Below are 26,403 nucleotides of genomic sequence, written 5' to 3' on the forward strand. Positions count from 1 at the left end.
CAGCATAAAATGCAACTTCCTGTCTTACACAGAGGCGGGACGCGTCTGAGGGACAGGCTCCAACGCAGGCAGATTAAGGCTGGCTAATTGTGAATCGCCGGCGTCGGAGGGAGAATTCCTCAGGCCGGAGTGTCTATGACCACACGGATGGGTGAGAGCGGGCGGAAAAGACAGGACCGGGGGGGGGAAGCGAAAGCTACGGATGGCTGGAGGGGGGGCAGGGGAGAGAATAGTTGCTGGTGGGCAGGGAGGGCAGGAGGGAGAGGAGGGCAAACAGGGTTGATACAAGATATTTTAGTGAAGCATTGGTCTGTGTTATCTTTGCACCCAGCGTTATGTAACAAGCCACATTTTTCATGTATGCAAGATCGTAATGTTGGTGAAATACTGTCTAGGAAGAAACTATTGATACAACAAGACCGTGGGGTACTAAAGGGACATACACAGTGTAATGCTTGTGTCTACTGTAAACATGCTATGTGTACTGATCAAGTGTGGGTTCCATCTTTGATAAGTGCACATAGCATGTTTTTTTGCCTCTAATGCTATCTTTTTTTCGTAATCCCTCTTGGCCTTCTTTATCTGCGCCTTGCATTTGCTTTGACACTCCTTATGCTGCTTCTTGTTATTTTCAGACGGTTCCTTCTTCCATTTTCTGAAGGCGTTTCTTTTAGCCCTAATAGCTTCCTTCACCTCACTTTTCAACCACGCCGCTGTCTTTTGGAGTTCCGTCTTTCTGTTCTAATTCGCGGAGTATGTTTAGCCTGGGCCTCCAGGATGGTATTTTTGAACAGCATCCACGCCTGTTGTACAGTTTTTACCCTCTCAGTTGCCCCCCTAAGTTTTTTTTTAACCGCATGATCTGGTGAGGGACATTATGGTACTGGGGCCGCTTGATAACAGTGATCATAATATCAAGCGGCCCCAGTACCATAACGTCCCTCACCAGATCATGCGCTCCACTAAGGACCAAGTCTAGAATTCTTCCTTCTCTCGTTGGCTCCTGCACCAGCTGCTCCATAAAGCTGTCCTTGATTTCATCAAGGAATTGTACCTCTGTAGCGTGTCCCGATGTTACATTTACCCAGTCTATATTTGGATAATTGAAGTCACTCATTATTATCACATTGCCCATTTTGTTTACGTCTCTAATTTCTTTTATCATTTCTGCGTCTACCTGCTCATCCTGGCGAGGCGGACAGTAGTACACTCCTATCACCGTCCTTTTCCCTTTTATACCCGGATACATTAATGCTACTGGTTTTTACAGCAGCTCGACTGCTGATTGCCTCACATTGGCATACACGGGCCATGCAAAAACAGACTGTATATTATATGCAAACGATATAGATTGACTATCTTAAAATCTAATAAATGCAAATATCAAGAAATGTGGGACGATTCCACCAGTTGGAAGGACAATCTGAGTTTTGGGGAGGGGAGTGAGGGGAAGGGGAGAGATAAGGGATGCGGAGGGTCTACTTTTAGTTTTTATCATTATTGTGGGGTGGCAGTTTGTTATGTAACAAAATACTTGTTCTTAATTTTTTCTGTTAAGAGATGCTGTCAGTTATTTTGCTAGAAAATGAATAAACAAAGTTAGAAATGGCAGTCGTAATTTCCCGTGGCAGCCTGCATGAGGTTGTGGCCGCCATTTTGGAATTGGGAATGGCATCATTATGATAAACTGCATTATATACTGTGATTTGTATTAACCTATCAGTAACACAAAATGTCCATGACTAAGTCAAACTGAACCATGTTCATCAGTCATGTCCCTTCACAACAGTGCAGAAGACTCTCCACCTCCATCAGCCCTTTCAACAGTACAGATTTCACAACCCCAAGAAACTCTAGGGTAAAGGGTTTTGCAGACCAGATCCCACCGCTGGGATACCCATCTCTATCCGTGCCTCCTCCATCTCCACAGACAGTTTAATCTGTCCAAAGTAGGGAAACAGACAGAGGGAGGAGAAGAGGAGATGACAACCTTTTATCTCACCAGCGCTGAATTCCTGAATGATTCCAACTGACTTTAGTAAAGATGTGCAGGAGGAATTCTATACTTACCTGTTATAGAAGGCAGGGTCTGCTCAGACATCTCTGATTCAGGATTTTCCATGAAGGGGATATCTTCCTCTTGCTTAATACTCAGGGAGAACACAGATGTTACAATTGGAAGGTCTGTGATGAGAAAACACATTCACAAGGTATCTGATAATACTAAATTAGGAAGTGTCCAAATGTTGATGTTATTGACCCATCTCCTGTGATCTAAAAATGCAAAGCCCATTAAATCCAAAACATTTACTTACTGTTGAAGTCATTTGGATTTTCCTTTTCCCTCCCACTCAAATTGTTGAGTGAAATATTTCTCATCTTCCTTTTAATCTTGAATATAACATCAGGATTAAGAATTGAATAACCTGTTGATAAGAAGTAGGGAAAATTACATTTAAACTGTAATTGTAGAATTCCTCGGAGGTTCCCTCTGCTTCATGTTTTGATGGAGCGGTGCGTGATTTGTGCATGGAGGTCTGTGTATAGATATCTTGAGACATGTGTACTTGACTGACAAAGCTTGGAGAGAAGAGGCAGCAGTGGTCCGACACTTGATTAAGATTATATCATAGAGGTTTTCTGGTATAGAGATTTCTCTTCGTTTCCCTCCTAGGTGGAGGCATTGCAGCTGCCAATCTTCTGGTTACCATTTGGAGAGGTCATACGTTGTACAGTATAGTTGACGTGTACAGCTGATATTTCATGACCTTATGTAGAAGTCTCAGAGGAAATCTCTCTCTGGTCTTCTGTGCCAAAATATTTTGTATAGGAATGGGAGAGAAACTCCTGCTGGTGGTGTGTGAAGCCTCTAGTTTAAGTTGTACATTTTATCTTACAACAGAGAGCAGCATCTTTTGCAGATCCTGTAGAAGTGGAGTCTTTCACAGGCTCCTATTGCATATGGGATGGTATCAGAAGCCAGGATCTAAATTTCAGGTGCTCATGGTATCTAGTTCCTGTGATTTTTACACCACTGTTTCCATAATGTGCTTGTGTGGTAGATGATAGAGAAACATATTTACCTCGTGAGATGAGGATGTCATGAATCTCCTTGATGACCTTCTTGTACAGCTCCTTCTGCCATACTCCCAGAAGGTCCCAGTCCACTTCCAAGAAATAAGCAGCAACATCCTTGAAAGTGACCAATGCCTAGAACAGCAAACAGGACACCCTATGTCAGAGTTTCATTATTTTTTCATTTCATTTTATTTTTTTAAATATACAACAAACATATGTAATAGTTCACATAAAAGAAAACAATCCTGATTCAAGATGGCGTCAAGTTAAGACATGACTACCAAACTCAGAGAAAGAATTTCCTGCTTAACTCTTTTTTTTGCTTTATTATTATGCCTAAGAGAAAAAGGAAAAGTCAGAAGAGGTTTCGCCTCACCCTCGACGGACCCCAATCGAAGGCAACCTCCGATAACGGCTTTCACGGTACCTGTTACACCGCTGGGCGTTCTGCTGCCCAAAGCTGAGAAGAGCACGGGCTTGAAGTTTCACTTAGCCCCGAAATCTTCGTCAGGCTCCTGAGGTGGAAAAACAGCTCCAGGGGAAGTCCTGCCCATCAGCCGGTCAGAGGCTGTGCAGCGTGGAGAGGAAAACTCCCCTGGTGATATGGAAACGCCACAAAAGGAGGACACTCCGCCACAAAAGGAGGACACTCCGGAAGAACCGAGCCTGACTTCTACCCCCCAAAGTAGCAGGGGGAACATCATGGAGCAACATTCTGTGGTGTTTGAAACTCAGCCAGTCCCAGAGATACAACTGCTACCTTTAGAAACCATCAAAGGTAACGTTAGAGTCTCTGTGGGGGGCAGTGGAATCACTGCATAAGGTTTGTCTTAACTTTGTTTTGACTTCAAAGGCAAATGTTGTGAAAATTGACTCCTTACAAACTGAATTAGCCTCACAAGGGACTAATTTAAAGAAAGTGGAACTTCAGTAACTCAGTTACAAGAGCAGGAAAACAACGCTGCTCTGGTACATAGAAAAATTGAAAATGGGGCAAGAAATTTAAATTTGAGACTCTTGAATTTTCCTTTTCTTAAATATACCCCATTAAGAGATTTGTTTAATAAGTTCCTGAACATAATCTCCCCCCATACAAAAGCTTTATTTGTTGCCCAATCGTGGTTTAAAGTAAAAGACCAAGAGCCTATAATTCAAGCTTCTGAAAATCTGGATGCTTCTGCTTTGCTGGAACAGTCACAGGAGGACACTGATTTCAGATCTACGCTATTGGTATCTTTTGTTTCCCTTATGGATAAAGAGGCGTTATTGAGACAGTATTTAAGACAGATTTCATCAGTAATTTTTATGGGGGAGAAAATCCAGATATTTCCTGATGTATCCAGAACCACACAAGAAAGGAGAAAGAAATTCTTACTCTTGAGACAAGAGACAATGCAGATGGGGGCGAAATTCCAATTGAGATTTCCATGTAAATGTGTGATATTTTTTGAAAATAAGACATACCATTTCTTTGAACCTATACAACTAAGATCCTTTTTGAATGCAAGGGTTCCAAAACCTCCATAGATATCTAATTAAGAACTTTGAAAATGTAACAATAAAATAGCTCGACGCTTTCCTTTCTAATATAAGTTTCTTAAATGTATCTTAATCCTCTATATAAGATTTACGTTAATCAGCCTCTCTCTTTGAGGACTACATATGAAGGAACTGATTTTGTTGTCATATGGATTAGCATAATCACCATGTATATTGCTTTAGACTTTCTTTTTTTTTATTTTCTTGACAAAGTTTATCTTTGGAATATAATTGAAAAATTGAATAAAGAATTTAAAAAAAAAAAGAAACAATAACAGAAACAGAAAATCATTCCAAATAAAATGGGAAAGTAGAAGAAAGCAGTCAATCTTTTTCAAAACATCAAATAATGCTACACACACCACAACTTCAAGGGATAAATTGTTCCAGTTGTATACATCATACTGAAAACAGGTTTCTAGAAGGAAGACGTTTAAGTAGTGTGCGATATTTTACAGGTGTCCAATGCAACTCCCTCAGAATGGAAGAACTAGGCATTAAATCGAGGGAGATGAAAGGATGTCACAATCATAAAACCCATTTTTTGAAGTTCTGGGACCCTTATCTGTCCTCTCTGTCCCCTAGGGGAAGAAGTTTGGTGCTTAACGTGTTGGGATTGCTTTATATCTTTGATCTGCCCTCTTATCAAATAATGACTCCAAATTATTGCCTAATCTGTGTTGGGAGGGTACCTGGGTGGGTAGAGGGTAGGGTAATACAACCCCGTAGCCAAAGCGCCCTCTGTGCCGCAAGTACGAGGGACATATTCTTTGCTGATGCACGTAGCAAATCATAAAGGCCATCAGTCAGGAAAGAAGAGCCCAGCTCCAACTTGACCAACTGCTGCACTAAACCAGCCCTGTCCAAGACCGAATCTGCCCAGTGAAAGTAAGCACGGGCCACTAGCCATGCACAAATGGACGCTTGCAGCACTAGAGCCAATAAATCAAAACTACGCTTAAGGAAAGACTAAGAATCCAGGGAATCTTCCTCCTCCATCCCTCCTGAGCATGCATCAGCCAAAAAAGGACCAGACCAAAATATCTTGGCTGGGAGACGGGCTGCAGGGCTTTAAATAATGCGGCGCTTCACGGAGGTAATACAAACTGATGGATGGGAGCGGGAGGGGAGGTAAGCATGGCCTGTGATGGCACCCTCCTGCCATGCTTACCTCCTGTAATGGAGCCGGCTTGCCCCCAAGAACACCCAGCTCGCAAGAGCTGTCAAAATTTAATAAGCAGCTCTTGCGAGCCAGCTCCAGCACACCACTGCTTCCGCCCAGACACGGCAACAGAGGCACAAAGCTGTCCACTCCAAAGAGCAGAGAATGGGGAGGGACCTGGCCACCTGGGTTTAACACCCAAAGGGGAAACGAGGCCCCACCGGACCCACACCCCAGAACCCCATAAGAACTGCAAGGGACCAGGTACAGGTTTTTTTTTTCCAGGCTAAAAACTCAAGAAGAAGAAAAGCCCTCAAAGAAAAAACAACCATAGAGCACCAAAGCACTCCCTAGGGCCTAACAGATCGGTTAGGCTGCACAGACTTCCATGTCTACCCTCTGCTGGAGAATGAGAAATACTGGCTGGTTGGTGTTCTGCACAGGACAAATATACAGGGGCCCTTTTACTAAGCTGTGGTAGGCTGTACGTGTGTGCAGCGTACGCCCCAAATGACACTACCATCAGGCCAGCACAGCGGTAATTTCAGATTTGGGCACGTGCCCACAGCACGTGGATGATTTATTTATTTCCACCTATGCACCAGTTCCGGCGGTAATTGGCTTAGTAAAAAAGCCCCACAGTGTCCAAAGTCAGATGTTCTCAGTCTCCCTCTGCTGGTAGGGCGTGTATAACGCAAGCGTCTTGACCAGTCTGGAGGGCTGCTGAGGAAATATAGATATTAAGGTAATCAAATGAAGATAAAATCAACAATTCTGTCAGCATACGAAAACCATCTGACGTGTGAAGATGAAGCAGCAAATAAAGTGAATAAAACAAAAACAAACACATTACAAAAACCTGTGGGTGAAAATATCAGCAGAGTCAAATACTATATCTAGATAACAGATTTGACGCTGAATCAGCTGCATTTTTGTGTTTACCCTCCTTTCTTGAACCTATTCCAATTACTACTACTACTACTATTTAGCATTTCTTGTGCAGTGCTGCGTATGCCTTGTAGCGCTATAGAAATGCTAAATAGTAGTAGTATTAGTAATTGGAATAGGTTCAAGAAAGGAGAGTAAAGACAAAATGCAGCTGATCAGTGGGTACCACCATCACCTCAGTCTTTAGGCCATTCTGACCACACTGTGCTGAGATCTCACTAAAATGCTCAACTATCAGTGACTGATGAGAAACTGATAAAACAATACTCTGTCACAAAAGATCACATAAAGAGGACAAATAGATGTCAAATATACAGCAGAAAACACAGAACCCCCAGAGACCTCCCCTCCCCACTACTAAACCACTGCAACTCTCCCTGGGGAAAAAGAAAAACATACTTGATGGGAGACAACCTTCCAACAAGAAGGGAAACCATTGTAAAACTGTTCCCCCACAGGCAGAAGTAGGCCAGATGCCTTCAAGGGAAGAGCAGATGGAGAGTGAAGACTGATAACTATCCCTGACGACTACTAAGCAAGTTGTAAATACAGTAGAGACAAAAAACACACTTTGAAAAGTCTGTATACAAATCCTAGAAGCCTGAAAATTAAGATGGGAGAGTTAGAGGTTTGTTGCACTAAATGAAAAGACCTCATCTAATAGCCATATAAGGGTAGAAATTACATCATCATGACAGAGTGGATTAAACTGGAGGGTGTTAGTGCTAAATGTTATGTTCAACAATTTTATTGATGATTCAACAGAATTAAACAGTCAATAGGCACAATATGCAAAAAAATAAAATGTTGACACCACAACCTGAATAAACCTAATAAAAACAAGATAATAATGTTGTCATCAAAGTTTTAACAATTTGTTCTCCCCACCCTGCCCATCCCCAGACCCCACCCCAGCCGCAATTCAATGGTCTTGATTGATGAAAATTACAATCGATACAATTGAAATTCCACATAAACAAGATACCATCCCCTTAACTTAGAGCTCCCCCATTCCACTCCTAGGACTTTTATCACCCAGTAAATCTTTAATAATTTGAACACCTCAGTAGTACTTATTCCCTAATTTTGTCTGCTGTACAGGAAAAAAAGAGGGAAGAGCAATCCCATTGAAATTTTTTGTTTGTTTGTTTTTGTTATATTTGTACCCTGCGCTTTCCCACTCATGGCAGGCTCAATGCGGCTTACATGGGGCAATGGAGGGTTAAGTGACTTGCCCAGAGTCACAAGGAGCTGCCTGTGCCAGAAGTGGGAATCAAACTCAGTTCCTCAGGACCAAAGTCCACCACCCTAACCATTAGGCCACTCCTCCACTGTTGCTACTATTTGAGATTCTACATGGAATGTTGCTATTCCATGTAGAAGTCGGCCCTTGCAGATCACCAATGTGCCGCGCAGGCTTCTGCTTCTGTGAGTCTGACGTCCTGCACGTACGTCAGACTCACAGGAAACAGAAGCCTGCGCAGCCTTCTACATGGAATGTGCTAGTGAATAGCAACATTCCATGTAGAATCTCCATAGTATCTATTTTATTTTGTTACATTTATACCCTGCGCTTTCCCACTCATGGCAGGCTCAATGCGGCTTACATGGGGCAATGGAGGGTTAAGTGACTTGCCCAGAGTCACAAGGAGCTGCCTGTACCTGAAGTGGGAATCAAACTCAGTTCCTCAGGACCAAAGTCCACCACCCTAACCACTAGGCCACTCTCCACTTCCTAGGGCCTAACATCGGGCTATGATCCAGCTTGTGAATCTAAAAGTCCCTTTGCTACAGAATTTATGTTTCAAAAGTTTTTTTTAATGAATGACCACTCTCAACACATATATGCAAACTTATCCAGGTTTCCAAATGTTCACAACTATAACTGTACACAATAAAAACCAACCAAAAATTCCTATCATCAAACTTTTCACAAGCTTTATTTAAAACTCCCCTATCCCTCCTTATGTACCAAACCCACTAACCTTAACCCCAAAGCTGACATCACAAAACAAGACGTCTTACTAAAACCCACATCTAATCACCCTATCCCCCCCTTCCTCCCCAAAGAAAAAAAAATCCCACAACATCCAGGGATAAACTGCACCTTTACAAAGAATTGAGCACAAAACTACCGTGCCCTTGGGGACAAAGATTGTATGTACGGGCTAAAATTGACAAAAAAAAAAAGAAACCTCTCTCCTTCGGGGGGGGGGGGGGATATTCCCACCATCCTACGCTCCAATAACAAAAGCTCATGCAGTTTATTGCACCAATGCCAAAATTATGGCGGTGCTGCACTCTTCCACGCCCCAAGAATGAGCGCTTGCCCAAAATACAGGCCTTGCGTATCAATAGTTGAGACCTCCTTATTGGCTACCGCAAATAATTTATATTTATCTAAAATTATTCCCAATGAGGTATAGGAGATTTTCATCCCCAGCAACGCCTCCAAAAAACCCATCAGTCTAGACCAGAAGATCTGTATCCTTGGACACTCCTATAGAAAAGTGAAAGAATGAACCCATATGAATGCCACATTTCAAGCACAGGAGGCCCGCCACCCCTCCCATATTGAAAATTTGAACTTTTGCCCATATACGCCTCTACGCAAAATACGAAATTGACATTAACGTATGTCTGCATTACCAACAATGTGAGCACTTCGGCCGATAGCTGATCAAAAATCTAAAACAAGATCTGACCTCCCTAAATCTAGAGCCCAACGGCGCCTAATGTTCTCCTTATTCTTGCGAGGGACCTAGTCTCATAAGCGCCCTAATATAATCTGGAGACTGAAAGACGGTCTCCCATGACCATATCAAAGAAATCCCTCACTCATTTGAAGTGTCTAGCTCCCAACGCCTCATCCCCTAGCTCACAAATATAATGAGCTAACTGTTATGCGCAAAGATATTATCGAATCAATACCCAGCCCTAGGGCCCCAAGGTTCAACATCGACACTTCGCAGTCAGAACATGTTCTAATCTAGTGATACCCATGGCCCCCCATCTTCGAAACACAGGGTTGTCCATACCCGGGGAAAACAATAAATTACTCTGAATGGGCATCGAATCAGAGACTTTCAACCTTACACTCCAGTATCTATTCAAGTCCTTCCAAACCTTCCTCAAGGAACATAGCAAGACACTTTCTCTAAAAGAGGGAGGTATCCTACGACTAGGAACCTGCAGTAAAAAACAGGTGACAGGGTCGAAAATGTTCCATTTCCAACTCTCAGGGAGTATAATCCTGTCTATCTAGCAACCAATCCCTCAAGCGATGAAGCACACAAGCTTGATTATAACAACGCAGATTGGGAATGCCTAAACCCCTTCTCTCCAAGAACCTAACATGAACTGTAACGGCATTTTAGGTTTAGCTCCTCCTCACAGAAAAGTTCTTAACTGCCTATGCAATAAAACCAAATCCTTTGCCAGAATACTAAGGGCAGCATTTGAAGAACATAAAGCCACCTTGGAAATTCCACCAGGCGAAATAAATGTATTCTTCCATGAAGGGAGAGAGGAAGGGCCCTCCAACGCTTCAAACATTCTGTAGTATTTTCTAATAAGCAGGAAATATTAAATGGTATAAGGTACCTATTTTCATTGCCAGCTGTATGCCCAAATAAGTGAAAGCCTCCCGTGCCCACCTAAAAGGGAACACCCCTCCCCAATCCCGTTTCAAACAGTCCTTCGACGGCAATGCCAAAGATCTGGAAAAATTTTACTTGAAGCCTGCAAAGTCCCCGAATTCACGGAACAAATCTAACAACTCCTCCAGAGATCTCCGAGGCTGAATATATGCATTAAAAGATCATCAGCAAAAGCTGAGATCTTAAAAGTAGCACATCCAATAGGTACCCCAGCAATCTCCAGATGGGAAGCAATTTCTCTAATAAGGGGATCCACACACACAAAAAGCAATGAGACAAAGGGCACCCTGTCTTCTACCATGACTTATAGAGAATTCCCGAAGATCTCTCCCCATTAACCCACTTAAAGCCTTTGGAACTGAATACAACATTCTTACTGCCTCTCCAAGAAACCCTCGATCCTACCTTCCTCAAGATTGCAAAAAGGAATTGCCACGCAACCCGATCAAAAGCATTTTCTGCGTCGAAGCTTATCTACAAAGATTCCTCCCCAGAACGTTCCACTGCTTCCAATGAAGCCAATATTGATCTAATGTTTAGTTGCCGTCCTGCCCTCACAAAACCCACCTGAGAGGGAGAAATCAAGTCCGGAAATACATGAGATAATCTAGTTGCCAAAATTTTGCATAGAGCTTTATGTCACTATTAAGGAGAGAAATAGGTCTGTGAGACCCCGGATCCTCCGGGGACCTGCCAGGCTTCAGAAGCACATCATTTAAGCAACTTTAAATGACTCTGGCATGGTCCCAGTCTTCCCCATTGAATTAAAAAGATTTAATAATGGGGTCTTCAACTGATCGCAAAGCAATTTATAGAATTCCACACTAAGGCCATCAGGGCCTGGTGTCGTATGGAGCTTACTTTGTTGGAGTGCAAGCATACATCTCCCTCTGTAATGAAGCATTAAGAAATTCTCTTTGCGAGGGTGTAATCTTGGGTAAAGATAGGTTATCTAAGTACAAATTACTGTCTAACATAATATCTGTAGGTTTTTGATACAATTGTTCGTAATATTTTCCCAAAACATGCCGTTATCTCAGCATCCGAGCGTACCCATCCCCCTCTGGAGTCTCGCAACTGCAATATCCTCTGTCGCCCTTTCTTTTTGTTTTATTAGTCATGCCAACAAGGCCCCGCCTTATTCCCATGTTGGAACAGCTTATATCGATAATACATTGGGATTTTCTCGCTCTGTGATGGAGCAGCTCATTCAATTCTTTCTGAGAAGTCAGAAGGGCTTTCCTAGCCTCCACTGACCACTTGACTCTATATTGGAGACGTTGCTTTCGGACCATCTTTTCCAACCGGAGAATCTCCTAAACTCTCGCTTTCCGAATACGGGCTCTATAAGAAATTATCTCCCCCCGCATCACTGCTTTTGCTGTTTCCCAAAAAAGACCATATTGGTGGCATGAGCTCTATTATGAAACACAAAATCCTCCCATCTTTCCCGGAGAAATATGCCAAAACCTGCATCCCAGTAGTGCTATATGTTAAACGAGGAAATTGAGTGAAACAGAGTAAAAATTCAGCCGGAAAACAGATTGCAAAGTGGATATAGAGAGATCAGAAAGAGTGAGAGATATAGGGAAGATTATAAAAATTAACAAAGGATGAGAGACAATAGATACTAAAGATAAAGAGAAGAGGCAGAGCGACATGAGATAAGGGTGAGGGAGAATAAAGAGAAAGAAGAAATGAAAAGAAAAAAGAGAACAAAAATGAAAGAAGAAAAGTAAAAATATGAAAAAATAGAACAAACACATTATCTACTCAAGAGTTAGAAGTCAGAGGCTGTGATTATAACACCTCATTCTCACCATCCCTGGGTCCACAGGAGGGAATCTTTCTTATAGGAAAAGTTTTGTATCACCTCATTACTAGCTTTAATCGTAGCTTCATCACATGCTTCAGGCAGTTCCTCACAACTGGCTGTTGGGGTCAGATTCCTGTTTCCTCAGATCCCCGAGGCTCAGTCTGAATCCTTTTTGCTCAAATTGGATTAAAATGTCAGCCTGACATTGTAGAAACCTATTATAAGAAAAAAGACAGCAAAATATGTTTGTTTGTTCTTTAAGTTACCACAGAATTATTCACAGGCACCTCCACTGGGTACAGAATTAAAATAAAGAGGGGTACTGCTGTACTGATCATCATCAAAAATGTATTCTAGAAATACCCCGATATTTTCATGCTGTTGGTGAGCAACTCCTTTCTCAACAGCTACAAACAGATGTGTTATACACACTAATACTGCATAAATATAATGGGAAATGTCTGTCATCACGAGTTTTGTTGGTGATTCGATTATTAGGCATGTAGATAGCTGGTGGCTGGTGGACGTGAGGATCGCCTGCTCACTTGCCTGCCTGGTGCAAAAGGTGACGGATCTCACACAGCACCTAGATAGGATTTAGATAGTGCTGGGGAGGAGCCAGCTGTCTTGGGTACATGTGGGTACCAATGACATAGGAAAATGTGGGAGAGAGGTTCTGGAAGCCAATTTAGGCTCTTAGGTAGAAAGCTCAAATCCAGAATCTCTAGGGTAGCATTTCTGAAGTGCTACTCGTTCCACGTGCAGGGCCCAAGAGACAGAGCTCCGGAGTCTCAATGTGTGGATCAGACGATGGTGCAGGGAGGAGGGTTTTAGATTTTTTAGGAACTGGGCAACATTCTGGGGAAAGGGGAGCCTATTCCAAAAGGATGGGCTCCACCTTAACCAGGGTGGGACCAGGCTGCTGGCATCAGCATTTAAAAAGGAGATAGAGCAGCTTTTAAACTAGAAACTGGGGGAAGGCCGACAGTTTCTCAAAAGCGCATAGTTCGGGATAAGGTATCTTTCAAAGACATCACCAAAACAGGGAAGATAGGGTATCCCGATAGTGAGGTTGCAAAAAAGACCATAGTAGATCAGGTGTCCTTAAATAAAAATCAGACAAAAGATTGCAAATTAATACTGTCAAGTACTGAGCATGATGTAAATAGGAACAACAAACAATTTGAAATGTCTATATGCGAATGCCAGAAGCCTAAGAAATAAGATGGGAGAGTTTAGAATATATTGCACTAAATGAAAAATTAGATATAATAGGAATCTCAGAGGCCTGGTGGAAGGAGTATAACAGTGGGACACTGTCATACCAGGGTACAAATTATATCATAGCGATTGGGTGGATTGAATTGGTGGAGGGGTAGCACTGTATGTTAAGGAGGGCCTTGAATCAAATAGATTGAAAATTCTGCAGGAAACAAAATACATCTTGGAATCCCTATGGATTGAAATTCCATGTGTAAAGGAGAAAAGGATAGCGATAGGAGTTGTACTACCGTCCGCCTGGCCAGGATGAACAGACGGATGTAGAAATGTTATCGGAAATTAGGGAAGCTAACAAGCTGGACAACACAATAATAATGGGTGACTGGGCAATGTAACATCAGGGCATGCTAGGGAGGTAAAATTCCTTGATTAAATCAAGGACTGCTTTATGGAGCAGCTGGTACAGGAGCCGAGGAGGAAAAATTCTAGACCTAGTCCTTAGTGGAGAGCATGATCTGTGCGGGAGGTAATGGTGATGGGGCCACTTGATAACAGTGAACATAATATGATCAGGTTTGATATTAGCTTTGGAGTAAGTATAAACAGGAAATCCAAAACGTTAGCGTTTAACTTTCAAAAAGGAGTGAAAAAAAAACTTAGAGGAGCGGCTGTGAGGGTCAAAAAATTTACATCAGAAGTGGATGTTGTTCAAAAATAAATACCATCCTAGAAGCCCAGGTCAAATATATTCCACGTTTTAAAAAATGGAGGACGGAAGACCAAACGACAGCTGGCATGGTTAAAAAGTGAGGTATAGGAAGCTAATAGAGCTAAAAGGAAATCCTTCAGAAAATGGAAGAAAGAATCGCTGAAAATAATAAGAAACAGCATAAGGAATGTCAAGTCAAATGCAAAGCATAAGGAAGGCAAAGAGGGACTTTGAAAAAAAGATTGCGTTGGGAGGCAAAAACACATACTAACATTTTTTTTAAGTATATTAAAAGCAAGAAGCCGGCAAAGAATCAGTTGGACCTCTAGATGACCGAGGGGTAAAAGGGGTGATCAGGGAAGACAAAGCCATAGTGGAGAGATTAAATGAATTCTTTGCTTCGGTCTACACCGAGGAACATTTGGGAGAGTACCCGTGCCAGAAATAGTATTCACAGCTGACGAGTCGGAGAAGAAACTGAATGAAATCTCTATAAACCTGGAGGATGTAATGGGGCAATTTGACAAACTGAAGAGTAGCAATCTCCTGGACCAGATGGTATTCATCCCAGAGTACTGACAGAATTGAAAATGAACTGGCGGAACTATTGTTAGTAATATGTAATTTATCTTTAAAATTGAGTGTGGTACCAGAAGATTGGAAGGGTAGCCCATGTAACGCCGATATTTAAAAAAGGTTCCAGAGGAGAGCTTAACATCGGTGCCAGGAAAAATGGAGAGACTATTATAAAGGACAAAATTACAGAGCATATTCAAAAGCATGAATTAATAAGACAAAGCCAACATGGATTTAGTGAAGAGAAATCTTGCCTCAACAATCATGTGGATAAAGACGAGCCAGTTGATATTGTGTATCTGGATTTTCAAAAGGCGTTTGACAAAATACCTCATGAAAGACTCCAGAGGAAAATGGAGAGTCACGGGATAGGAGGAAGTGTCCTATTGTGGATTAAAAACTGGTTAAAGGATAGAAAACAGAGAGTAGGGTTAAATAGTATTCTCAGTGGAGAAAGGTAGATAGTGGGGTTCCCCTGGGGTCTGTGCTGGGACCGCTGCTTTTTAACATATTCATAAATTGATCTAGAGATGGGAGTAACTAGTGAGGTAAATTAAATTTGATGATGACACAAAGTTATTCAAATTTGTTAAATCGCCAGAGGATTGTGAAAAATTCCAAGAGGACCTTACGAGACTAGGAGACTGGGCGTCTAAATGGCAGATAACATTTAATGTGAGGCAAGTGCAAAGTGATGCATGTGGGAAAGAGGAACCCGAGCTATAGCTACGTAATGCAAGGTTCCACTTTAGGAGTCACCGACCAAGAAGGGGTCTAGGTGTCGTCGTTAATGATACGTTGAAACCTTCTGCTCAGTGTGCTGCTGCGGCTAAGAAAGCAAATAGAATGTTAGGTATTATTAGGAAAGGAATGGAAAACAAAAGTGAGGCGTTATAATGCCTCTGTATCGCTCCATGGTGCGACTCCATTCTCTTCTGTTCTACAGTAACCCGTTCGACAATAAATGTTAACTCCCTAATCTCTAATTGGTCTGTCTTGAATAGACTGTAAGCTCGGGATGAGCAGGGACTGTCTCTTCATGTTCAAATGTACAGTGCTGTGTACGTCTAGTAACCCTATAGATTGATACATAGTAGTACTAGTATGGATGTGTATGGAATAGTGAGTGGAGTGGAACAGATGGAAGTGAGGCGTCTGTTCGCGCTTTCCAGGGGTGCTAGGACTGGGGGGCATGCGATGGGGCTGCAGTGTGGTGAATTTGAAACAGATTGGAGAGAATCTTTCTTCACCCACACATAATTAAACTCTGGAATTCGTTGCTGGAGTACGTGGTGAAGGCGGTTAGCTTGGCAGAGCTTTAAAATGGGTTAGACGGAGGAAGTGATGTCACCGAAGAAGATGTGGCTTAGAAAACTTGCTCCCGCTCACCACAGTAATAAAAACGAGAGGTCTCCCGCTAGCAGGGCCACTACTGCACAACTCGGACTTACTCCCTCAGATTGCTTAAAAGTCGGCGACCCGAACGGCGATGTCCACGCAAGCGGACTTAAGCCATTTCGGCTTTAAAGGCGGGATGGCGGCGAACCGCATGGCGGGAGCGGAACACCCGCCCGCGCACCCCCGTACAGCGGCGGATGAAGCATCTCAAAAAAGCCCGTGCCTTTTCGGGGAAGAGCAAGAGCAAACAGCAGCTGATCCTCTGGCAGAACTCAAAGAACTGGCTACAAGAAATCTCGGCGGATGTAAAGGTGGTCCGTGCAGAGCTGGAGACGCTAGGATCTGACCTACGAGGTGAAATTAAAGAACTAGGGGGCCGAATAGAGGAGGTGGAATCTCGTGTGGAAGAGCACTCGGAGGAACTCGGGTCCCTAGATCGGGTGGTAGCGAATGTCCGGCTGGGCCAACAACAACTGGCGGACAAGATGGAGGATTTAGAAGACAGAAGCTGAAGCCACAATTTGCGCTTCAGGGGTATACCCGAAACTCCAGAATATGCTAACTGCGAAGCGGTGGTCCAACAAGTGGTGAGTGCTATCCTGAAGCAGGTGGACACCCCGCTAGAGGCCACTACAGTCGGTTTGGAACGCTCCCACAGAGCATTGGGCCCAGCCAGAAATAACCTGCCCAAGGACATTATTGCCTGTTTCCAGGACTATAAGCTCAAAGAAAGGGTGTTCCAGGCTGCAAGGCGCCTTCAAACTTTAAGTGGGACACGTATCCTGTAGAGATCTACCAAGACCTGGCGGCTGCCACTTTAAAACGCCGAGCAGAGTTGAAACCGGTAACAAGGAGGCTACAAGAGTTTGGCATTAGATATCGCTGGAAGCATCCCTTTGCCCTGGTATTTTACAAAGAAGGCCGCATGCATCAGGTGAGAACACTTGCCGAAGCTCGAGCAATATTACCGGAGGCGCAACAGGAAGCGCCCATGGAACCTTCCGAGAGAGCCCACAGGAACAAGGTCCAGACGCCTCATTCGAAATGGCAGCGAGTGGGCAAAGGACAAAAGAGGCTGCAACGCCAGCAATCGGCTGGCCAGCTTACTTGACTGTGGGTAAGGGGGGTAAATGTTATGTCTACATGAGCCAGGTAGTGGCCTGCGGCAAGTGCAGTGGCAACAGATCTACAGTATTGTTAGATAAAAGTTTGTTTTGACTTGGATGGTTGTTAAAGGGAGACCTGTTCATAAGTTATATACTGTTAATAGCATGGTGAGTGGAGGGGTGAGTTACTTCCTCTCAGTGATACTTCTTCTCGTATGAGGAAGGATCAATTTAAGGCTGGGGGGAGGTGGGAGGGAGGGAGGGAGGGTGGGAGTGGGTGCGGGGAGGATAAGGGGTAGGGGAGTGAATAACAGCACAGAAGGCGAGGGTGAAGAGGGTCATGGGCAGGCTGAGAGGGGAGCTAGGCGACCAAGGGGGGAGATGAGATGCAGGATATAACATTAGCGCTCCTGAACGTCAGAGGCCTGAATGTGCCTATGAAGCGTCAGCTCCTGTTTAGGGAGCTGACTCGCTTGAAAGTTGATATTGCCCTGATTCAGGAGACTCATTTAAAAAAGCAATACAAGAGGCTATGCAGATATCGTCAGTACCCCCATATTTTTTATGCATCAAAGTCTTCAGGCTCTAAAAGCAAGGGGGTTATGATAGCGTTCAATGATTCCCGCCCATGGCAGTTTCAAAAGGTTATCAGGGATAAAGGGGGCCGTTTTCTATTGATAATAATGCTCTTGGGAACACAAAAGTACACCATAGTCAATGTATATGGGCCTAACGAGGACCAGGGGGATATTTTTCATCAATTGGATCAAATACTATTGTTACATGGGGAAGGACACGTGCTAATAGGCGGGGATTTTAACATCACCCCAAATCCGCAACTGGACAACTCTTCCCCCGTCAATACAATACACTCGACGGGGACGAGAGGTACCCAAGCTTTTGTAGCTAAGTGGCACCTGAGTGACATATGGAGGCAGGCTCATCCAACTCAAAGAGCTTATACGTATTTTTCTCAGATTCACAACTCTTCATCTCGTATTGATTTTTGGCTTGGAGATACTAATGTCCTAAACACCGTTCGGGACCAACGTGTGGAGCCCCGAACGTGGTCGGACCATAGCCCAGTTATTCTTGTTCTGAGGGCCCCAGTGGAGCGTAAATTCACCCCACAGTGGCGTTTAGATGATGCATTGCTGGCTGAGATGACCCATGTGCTCCAATTTGAAAGGCTTATTAAAGAATATATCCAGTTTAATGATAACGGTGAAGTTCCCCCAGGGGTGCTGTGGGAAGGCTTCAAGGCAGTTATGAGGGGACACTTCATTGCTTTAAAAGCCCATATCCGACGAGAAAGAACAGAGGCGGAAATAGCTGGGTGCAGGCGATTAGTACAGGTGAAGAAATTAATAAGTCAGCGGGGCCCTGGAGGCCCATCACAAACCTTACTAGATCAAGCCCAGAAAATTCGACAGGAACTCCGGGAACTTCAATTGGCGGATATCTCCGAGCAGTTGCAGAGGGTACGCCAGACTCATTTTGAGTTTGGCAACAAGGCGAGCAGGCTCTTGGCGCATAAATTAAAACAACAGGCAAACAGAACACATGTCACCCAATTAAGAGATGATAGAAGGGATAGCATAACAGACCCGGAGACCATACAGGCACTTTTCACACGCTACTATGAAAAGCTCTATACCCCTGACATTCACCCGGAGGAGGTCGAGATTGGCGCATTTTTGGACAGGGTTACAATGCCTATTCTCACAGAGGGTGCACAAGACAGGCTTTCTAGACCCATTGAGCTGGAAGAAGTCCTACAGGCAATTAGAGAGTTAGCGCCTAGTAAAGTCCCGGGACCCGATGGGTTTACAAATAAGTTTTATAAAACCTTTGGCGCCCTCGTGGCCCCCCTGTTGCTGAGGGTATTTAATGATCTGGGAGAGAGGGAATCACTTCCTGGGACTTGGCACTTGGCGAATATTATAGTCCTGCCCAAGTCGGGCAAAGATCCTCAGCTCTGCACCTCATACAGGCCGATCTCTGTATTGGGGGTCGACTACAAAATCTTTACAGCAATTTTAGCGGCTCGCCTACAGCAGTACCTACCGCAACTAGTTCATGAGGATCAGGCGGGGTTCGTGAGAGAACGTTTGATAATATTCGTAGGACGCTTCATCTTATTCAATACGCCCATATAAAAAAGCTTCCACTTTGTATAATCTCCCTGGACGCGGAAAAAAGCGTTCGATAGGGTGCATTGGCCATTCTTATTCACAACCCTGAAAAAGGTGGGTATCTCGGGGGCTTTTTTGCACTGGCTTTCTCTATTGTATAGGACACCCACAGCTTCGGTTCGGGTTAATGGGAGCCAATCACCTACATTCTCGCTGAAACGGGGAACGAGGCAAGGCTGTGCCTTGTCCCCTCTGCTCTTCGCCTTAGCAGTAGAACCATTGGCAGCTTACATTAGATCTCACCCGGATATAGGAGGCTTGAGGCTGGGAATCACTGAGACTAGGATCTTATTATTTGCAGACGACATCCTCCTCACACTGATGAATCCTAAGACATCACTCCCAATCATTGGGGCGGCCCTTCGGGACTATGGCTGGGTAGCTGGGTTCAAGATTAACATGGACAAATCAGAAGCATTAAATATTACGCTTCCAGCAAACCTGGTAGAGGAGTTGCGAGTCAGTTTCCCCTATAGATGGGCTCCTAAATGTATTAAATATCTGGGAATAAACCTCACAAAGCGTCTGGAGGACCTATATGCGACTAACTTCCCAGCAAAAGTACGCGAGCTTCTATTGGAGCTAGATAGATGGGAGGGCTTAACGATCTCATGGATGGGTCGGATCAGTGCAGTTAAGATGATCCTACTGCCTAAACTGCTATATCTGTTTATGGCACTTCCCATCCTACTACCTGAAAAATTCTTTAAAGGGTTGCAACGTTGGATCTTCTCCTTCATATGGAAGAAGAGGCCTCCACGGGTGCGTAGGCCAGTAATGCATCAGCCACGGGCACAGGGGGGCATGGGGGTACCGTCATTTTTGCTTTATTACAAAGCGGCCCACCTTCGCATATTAGCGGAGTGGCAATCGGGAAAAGTGAAGGCGTGGACAGCGATGGAGCAGTGCTGGTGTGATTCACACCCCTTAAAAGCTATACCCTGGTTGCCTGACCGAGCGCTGAAAGCGATGATAAAAGAGGTTCCCCCACTGGTTCGGTGGCCACTCACAACTTGGATTAGGGTGTGCACCAGTTTTTTTAGGGGGCGCACAGACTTCTTACATATGACGATTCGCTGCGCGCCCGGGTCTGGACCAGGAGCCACAGATTTATGTTTTCGGAATTGGGAGCAGAAGGGTTTATGGGAGTTGGGACAGTTGTGGGAAGATGGGGAACTTCTTACCTTTGAGGAAATGCAAGAGGAATATGGGATCCCAGCCTCTAATGCTTTCCAATACCGCCAACTAAGGGATTTCCTCTTGCGTCGAGCCAAAGATGAGTTGTGCTTAGAGGAGACACAATTAGAGCGGGCAATGGCTAGTGGAGGTGGTAGAGGCGGGATATCTAGACTATACAAGGCACTCCTGCTACAGTCACGACCCATTCTACACTATACACACAAGTGGGAAAGCATATTAGGGGGCTCCTATGAATATGACATGTGGGAGAGAGTGTTTGCATCCCTGCTCAAGGTGTCAGTTTCTAATGCTCTTGTAGAAAATGGCTACAAAATATTATACTGCTGGTACTACACCCCACAGAGACTACCCAAAATGTTTAAAGGGGGGTCTTCCCTCTGCTGGCGTCAGTGTGGAATGGAAAGAGATATGGCGCACATTTGGTGGGCTTGTCCGCAGGCTCAACAATACTGGACCAGAGTTGTGAAATTGATTAATAGCATAACGAAAAGTGTTTTTCCCATGAAAATTGAACATTGCCTTTTACATGTGCGGCCTCAAGGAAGCAAAAAACATGGGTTTCACTTGGCTACACAGATATTGGTAGCCAGCAAATTGGTGCTGGCAGCGGCCTGGAAACAGCAGACCTTACCGGGGTTACGGGCAATCTTAAGGAAACTGGACTACATTCAGTTGATGTCTAAGCTGGCGGCAATGCGTTTGGGTCGTCTGGTCCCCTATCATCAGGTTTGGGACCCTTATACAGAATGGTTGGCACAGCCTGACCACTGCCTTGCTAACATCTTTAAGAGACTGGGAAGGGAGGGGGGGATATATATATTGGTTTATGTTAGCGAAAATGTTATCATCTGTACTTGGAACATGTTGTGCTGTATATCTACGGTTCTATTTGTATGTTCTGTTTCAATTTAATAAACTCATTAAAAAAAAAAATGGGTTAGACGGTTTCCTAAAGGACAAGTCCATAAATCAATACTAAATGGACTTGGGGAAAATCCACAATTCCAGAATAACATGTATAGAATGTTTGTACGTTTGGGAAGCTTGCCAGGTGCCTTTGGCCTGGATTGGCCGCTGTCGTGGACAGGATGCTGGGCTTGATGGACCCTTGGTCTTTTCCCAGTGTGGCGATTACTTATGTACTTAGTAGTAATAGCAATGCTGCTCAGTCACACACCCTGGCTAGTACCTGCTTTACAGAGAGGATAAGGTAAAATTAGTTCTTACCTGATAATTTTCTTTCCATTAGTCCCAACAGATCAATCTAGAGACTTGTGGGTTATGTCCCTCTACCAGCAGGTGGAGATAGAGAGAACTTCAGAGGTTTACTATATGTGGTCATGTGCGGTCACCTTAACTTCAGTATTGTCGATACCAAAGCAGTGGAAGACGAAAGAGGAAGTCCTCTCCTGCCTGCATAAAGCCCATGTAAGCTCCTCAACCACTCCTGCGGGAGGGTAACAGAAAGTTTCCTTTATGTTTTGATTTGTTTTGCCCCTTTTTTTTTTGTAGCCAAAAATCAAATGACGGAATCTGAAGAAACTAGAAGAAAACACTCAACCCAGAACAACAAAGGGCGGGCCTCTGGATTGATCTGTTGGGACTAATGGAAAGAAAATTATCAGGTAAGAACTAATTTTACCTTCCATAGCGTCCCACAGATCAAACAAGAGACTTGTGGGATGTACCAAAGCAGTCCTCAAGTGGGGCGGGGTACTACAACCTCAGCAGACTGGAGCAGTAATCCACAGGCCGTGGTTACATGCGCTGCCACGTCAAATCTGGAATGTCTAGCACTGCCACGCCAAGCCTGCAAAGCCTGGCAAGGGAAGGACAGCAGATCAAGTGGGCGATCTGCAAAAGCCATCCACGAAGGACAGAGGACCAAGTGGCCGAACTGCAAAGGGCAGCCACGAAAGCTCAGAAGGGACACGGAAAAGGAAGTCAACTGCGCTCTGGAGAAAAGCACTGCCACCCACAATGAGAGAGACTGTCCCATACAGAGGCCAGCTGAAGAAATTGGTCTCTCTCAGCCAACAGCCACTGCAGCACTGAAGCCAGATTCCCTTTCTTGAGACCAGCCAGGCGACAACATGAGGGTATGCCGGGAGGCATTTCTGCTGAGCAGATCAGGAATATGATGATCCTACTGCAGTGTGGGTGTTTCGTAAGGAGTCATCACCTTCCTAAGGATCTCCAGGTTCTGAATATGTCTGCTTCTGATCCTGCCACCACTACAGCTGCTAAACTTAAAACGGTGAGCACTAGAAGACCGCTACAGTCTTTAGCAGTGCATAAGGCAATGTAGGAAGTCACTTCTGCTCAGTGGGTCATCCAAGGCACTGCCCCACTATGCAGAGACGTAGCAAGGTGGGGTGCAAGGGGAGCAGCTACTCCTCTAAAAGGATTTTGAATAAAATGGCACTTATGCGAAACGGCTCTTCAGCTTCACACTGACGCCTATTCTACAAAGGTCTGCTCCTCCTGACATCAAAACCGCTATGCCCACATCTGCCGATCTAAAAATGGTGAGACTTCTTATGCTACCTTCCTATGGTCCTGAGCAAAACAAGAAGCAAAGAGTTGACCAACGGAACTCGCTGGTCACTTCCAAATAGTATAGGAGTATATGGTGAACATCCAAGAAACGGGAAGAGAAAAAGGTGGAAAGGGATGGAAGGCAGAAACCACCGTATGCAGAAAAGACAGTACTGTGGCGCCCGTCACCAGAAGAAATCCAGAGGATCTCAAACGGATAAGTTGGGAGTTCCGAGAACCTATCTGGACTGGATTGCGAAAGAAACTAGGCTGCCCAGGACGATAGCCCTGGAGTCATAAAGATAAGGGAGAGCCTGACCCAACCGAAAAGAACTTGTAGACGTCCTCAGGAAGACGTATGCAGAAAAGACAGTACTGTGCGCCCGTCACCAGAAGAAATCCAGAGGATCTCAAACGATGAAGTTGGGAGTTCCGAGAACCTATCTGGACTGGATTGCAAAAGAAACTAGGCTGCCCAGGACGATAGCCCTGGAGTCGTAAAGATAAGGGAGAGCCTGACCCAACCGAAAAGAACTTGTAGACGTCCTCAGGAAGACGTTGAGTCTATAAGTCGCCCAGGTCTTATTGTAAATCACCTAGAGAAACACAGGCATCTCTACAAGAAGATTTCAGATAGTCAGTACTTCCAAGCTGCAGCTTAAGGCTCTCCGCTGCCACAGAACAGCTGCAGGGAAATAATGGGTCTCCGACCTCGCCCCTGGAAAGCTGTGGAAGACTCAAAGCTGTGGGAGACCCGAGGACTTCCACAGGAGTCTGCAAACCTCCCCAGGCCTCCTTTCTTAGAAGCCCTTAAATAACCAATATGAAGAAACTGGGAGTGATCCACACCAGTGGCGTAGCTACGTGGAGCCTGGGCTCCTGTAGATTAGGCCCTGGCCCCCTGCTGCCGATCCCCTTGAACCCCCCTCCCACCATCAACCTTCCCCCGATGTCGCCGCCCGCCCCCGCATCAGATACCTTGTTTGCTGGCGGGGGTCCCCGAACCCCGCTAGCCGAAGAGTCTTCTTCAGCGCCGGACTAGCGCCTTCGTTTAACGAAGTTCCTGGTGTGATCAGCTGTTTCTGACGCCTTACGTCCTGCACCGTGCAGGATGTAGGGTGTCAGAAACACCTCACACCAGGAACTTCGTTGAACGAAGGTGCTACTCCGGTGCTGAAGAACTTCAGAAGAAGACTCTCTTTGGCTGGCGGGGTTCGGGGACCCCCCCCCCCAACAGCAAACAAGGTATCTGATGCGGCGGCGGGGCGGGTTGGTGGCGGGAGGGGGGGTTCAAGGAGGTTGTCAGCAGGAGGGACCAATGTGGTGGCGGTGGCTCGGGGGAGGGGGCGGCTAAACAGTGCCCCCCCCCACCTCGGGCTCTGGCCCCCCCCCCTCCTGGCGAGGTCTGGCTACGCCCCTGATCCACACCAGTTCCCCAGTCACATTTCTGAAAAGCCTACATATAAAACTGCCTGAATCGCAAGCAGATCAGACCCAAGGGGAGCGCAGGGGCTTCAGCATTGCCATGTGGAGTGGCAAGAAAGATGGAGCCATCAAGTGCGCACGCACACCCAAGAAAACAACTGCCCTGCGCCCACCAAAATGAGCTGGGAAGAAAGGAGCACACCGCTGCACGGAGTTGGGCTGTACAGTGGAACTCCAGCACGGGAAACTGCAGCAGCACAGTGGCTCCCACACTGGGAACCGCTTTTGCTCTGCCCACTGGCGCAGGTAGGATAATGACTGCTCACCCCCTTGGGAATCGCTGTCACATGCCAAGTCGGTCCTCACACCATTCAGTCGGTACTGCAAGCCGGAATGAGCTTGCCATGCTGGACAAATCTCAGACTGAGGAGATTTTTTTTTTTTTTTTAACAGTGCTCAAAAGGCATTTATTTATTTATTTATTTATTTATTTATTTATTTATTTAAAGGCAGGAGAGGACGCCGGAACAAAAGAAACCTCAGACTCCTTTTAAAGTCAGGACAGTGAGAACCACAAACCCCAGTCAGGTAGAGAAGAGGGGTTGAAAGGGGAGGAAGGGAGGGACCTGGCACCACCAGGTGGGCACCCAAGTCCCAGGACCGGGACACCTCAGACCCCAGAAGCTCAACTAGACCCAGGAGACCAGTCCAGGAGCCAATCAATCCAGAGCTGCACAGATATGACCATCCACCTGCTAGATAGAGAGAATACTGAAGTTAAGGCGACTGCACATGACCACATATAGTAAACCTCTGAAGTTCTCTCTATCTCCACCTGCTGGTAGAGGGACATAACCCACAAGTCTCTGGATTGATCTGTGGGACGCTATGGAATGGCTTCTTATCCCACCAGCTCTGAATTCCTAAATAATCCCGGCTGATTTTATTAAGATATGCAGGAGGAATTTTATACTTACTTGTTACAGGAGGGTGAGTCTGTTCAGACATCTCTGATTTAGGAGGATCCATCAAGGGGAGATCTTCCTCTTGTTTAACCCCGAGTGAGATCACAGACGTTACAACTGGAAGGTCTGTTAAGAGAAAATGCATTAGAAGGAGTCATCAAAGACACGATAATACTAAATTAGCAAATGGACTTTAAATCTCTAACTGCCTGGAGACTTTGATCTGAAATTTCAGAGCCCTTCAAACCCAAAACATTTACTTACTCTTAATGAGATCATCTGGGTTTTCTTTTTCCTCCCACTCAAAATGTTGAGTGAAATAATTCTCGTCTTCATTCTTAATCTTGAATATGACATCAGGATTAACAATTGAATAACCTGTAAGTAAGCAGGAAAATACCATTTAAATAAAAATGTATAAGCCCTGGGGAGGTTCCATCTGTTTTCTGTTGTGAACAAGCAGTGCATGAAAGTGTGTGTGTTTACATACAGGACTAAGTTCTGTATATGGAGCCAAAAAAATGATGCTGATAAAAATTGGAGCTAAACGCTATTCTATAAACAGATCTCAGAGTTAGGCGCTGTTGATAGAATAGTGTTTTGCGCCTGGATCTGCGACCAATTTTGGGTGTAAGGATTTATGCCCACTGAAACCTTGTTTATATTCTTACACAGAAGTTGTAGACGGAGCTCCGGAGCTAGGCAGCCATGTCGGACGGTGACGTCACTTCCTCCGTCCTGGTTTATATTCTTACACAGAAGTTGTAGTTCTCAGGAAGAAAAGTCAAACTTTTGTTGTACAGAAAAGGGAGACAGACTGCAGCTGGTCTTGTATGAAGCCTCCAGTTTAAAGTAAACATTTTATCTT

The 26,403-nt window shown here is 44.8% G+C and overlaps 1 protein-coding gene across 1 annotated transcript in view; it reads right to left on the bottom strand.

Annotated features, from left to right (window-relative positions):
- LOC115462247 (zinc finger protein 23-like) overlaps positions 1 to 2,329 on the bottom strand; it is a 38,297-nt gene extending 35,968 nt beyond the window's left edge. Inside the window, exons 1-2 of the mRNA XM_030192258.1 lie at positions 2,316 to 2,329; positions 2,071 to 2,184 (exon numbers count right to left, since the gene is read on the bottom strand). Coding sequence (XP_030048118.1) covers positions 2,071 to 2,122 — 52 coding nt within the window. The 5' untranslated portion in view covers positions 2,123 to 2,184; positions 2,316 to 2,329. The remainder of the gene's footprint in view (positions 1 to 2,070; positions 2,185 to 2,315) is intronic.
- Positions 2,330 to 26,403: the final 24,074 nt, after the last annotated feature.

The sequence above is a fragment of the Microcaecilia unicolor genome, chromosome 2, assembly GCF_901765095.1.
Source record: "Microcaecilia unicolor chromosome 2, aMicUni1.1, whole genome shotgun sequence".
NCBI classification, from domain to species: domain Eukaryota; kingdom Metazoa; phylum Chordata; class Amphibia; order Gymnophiona; family Siphonopidae; genus Microcaecilia; species Microcaecilia unicolor.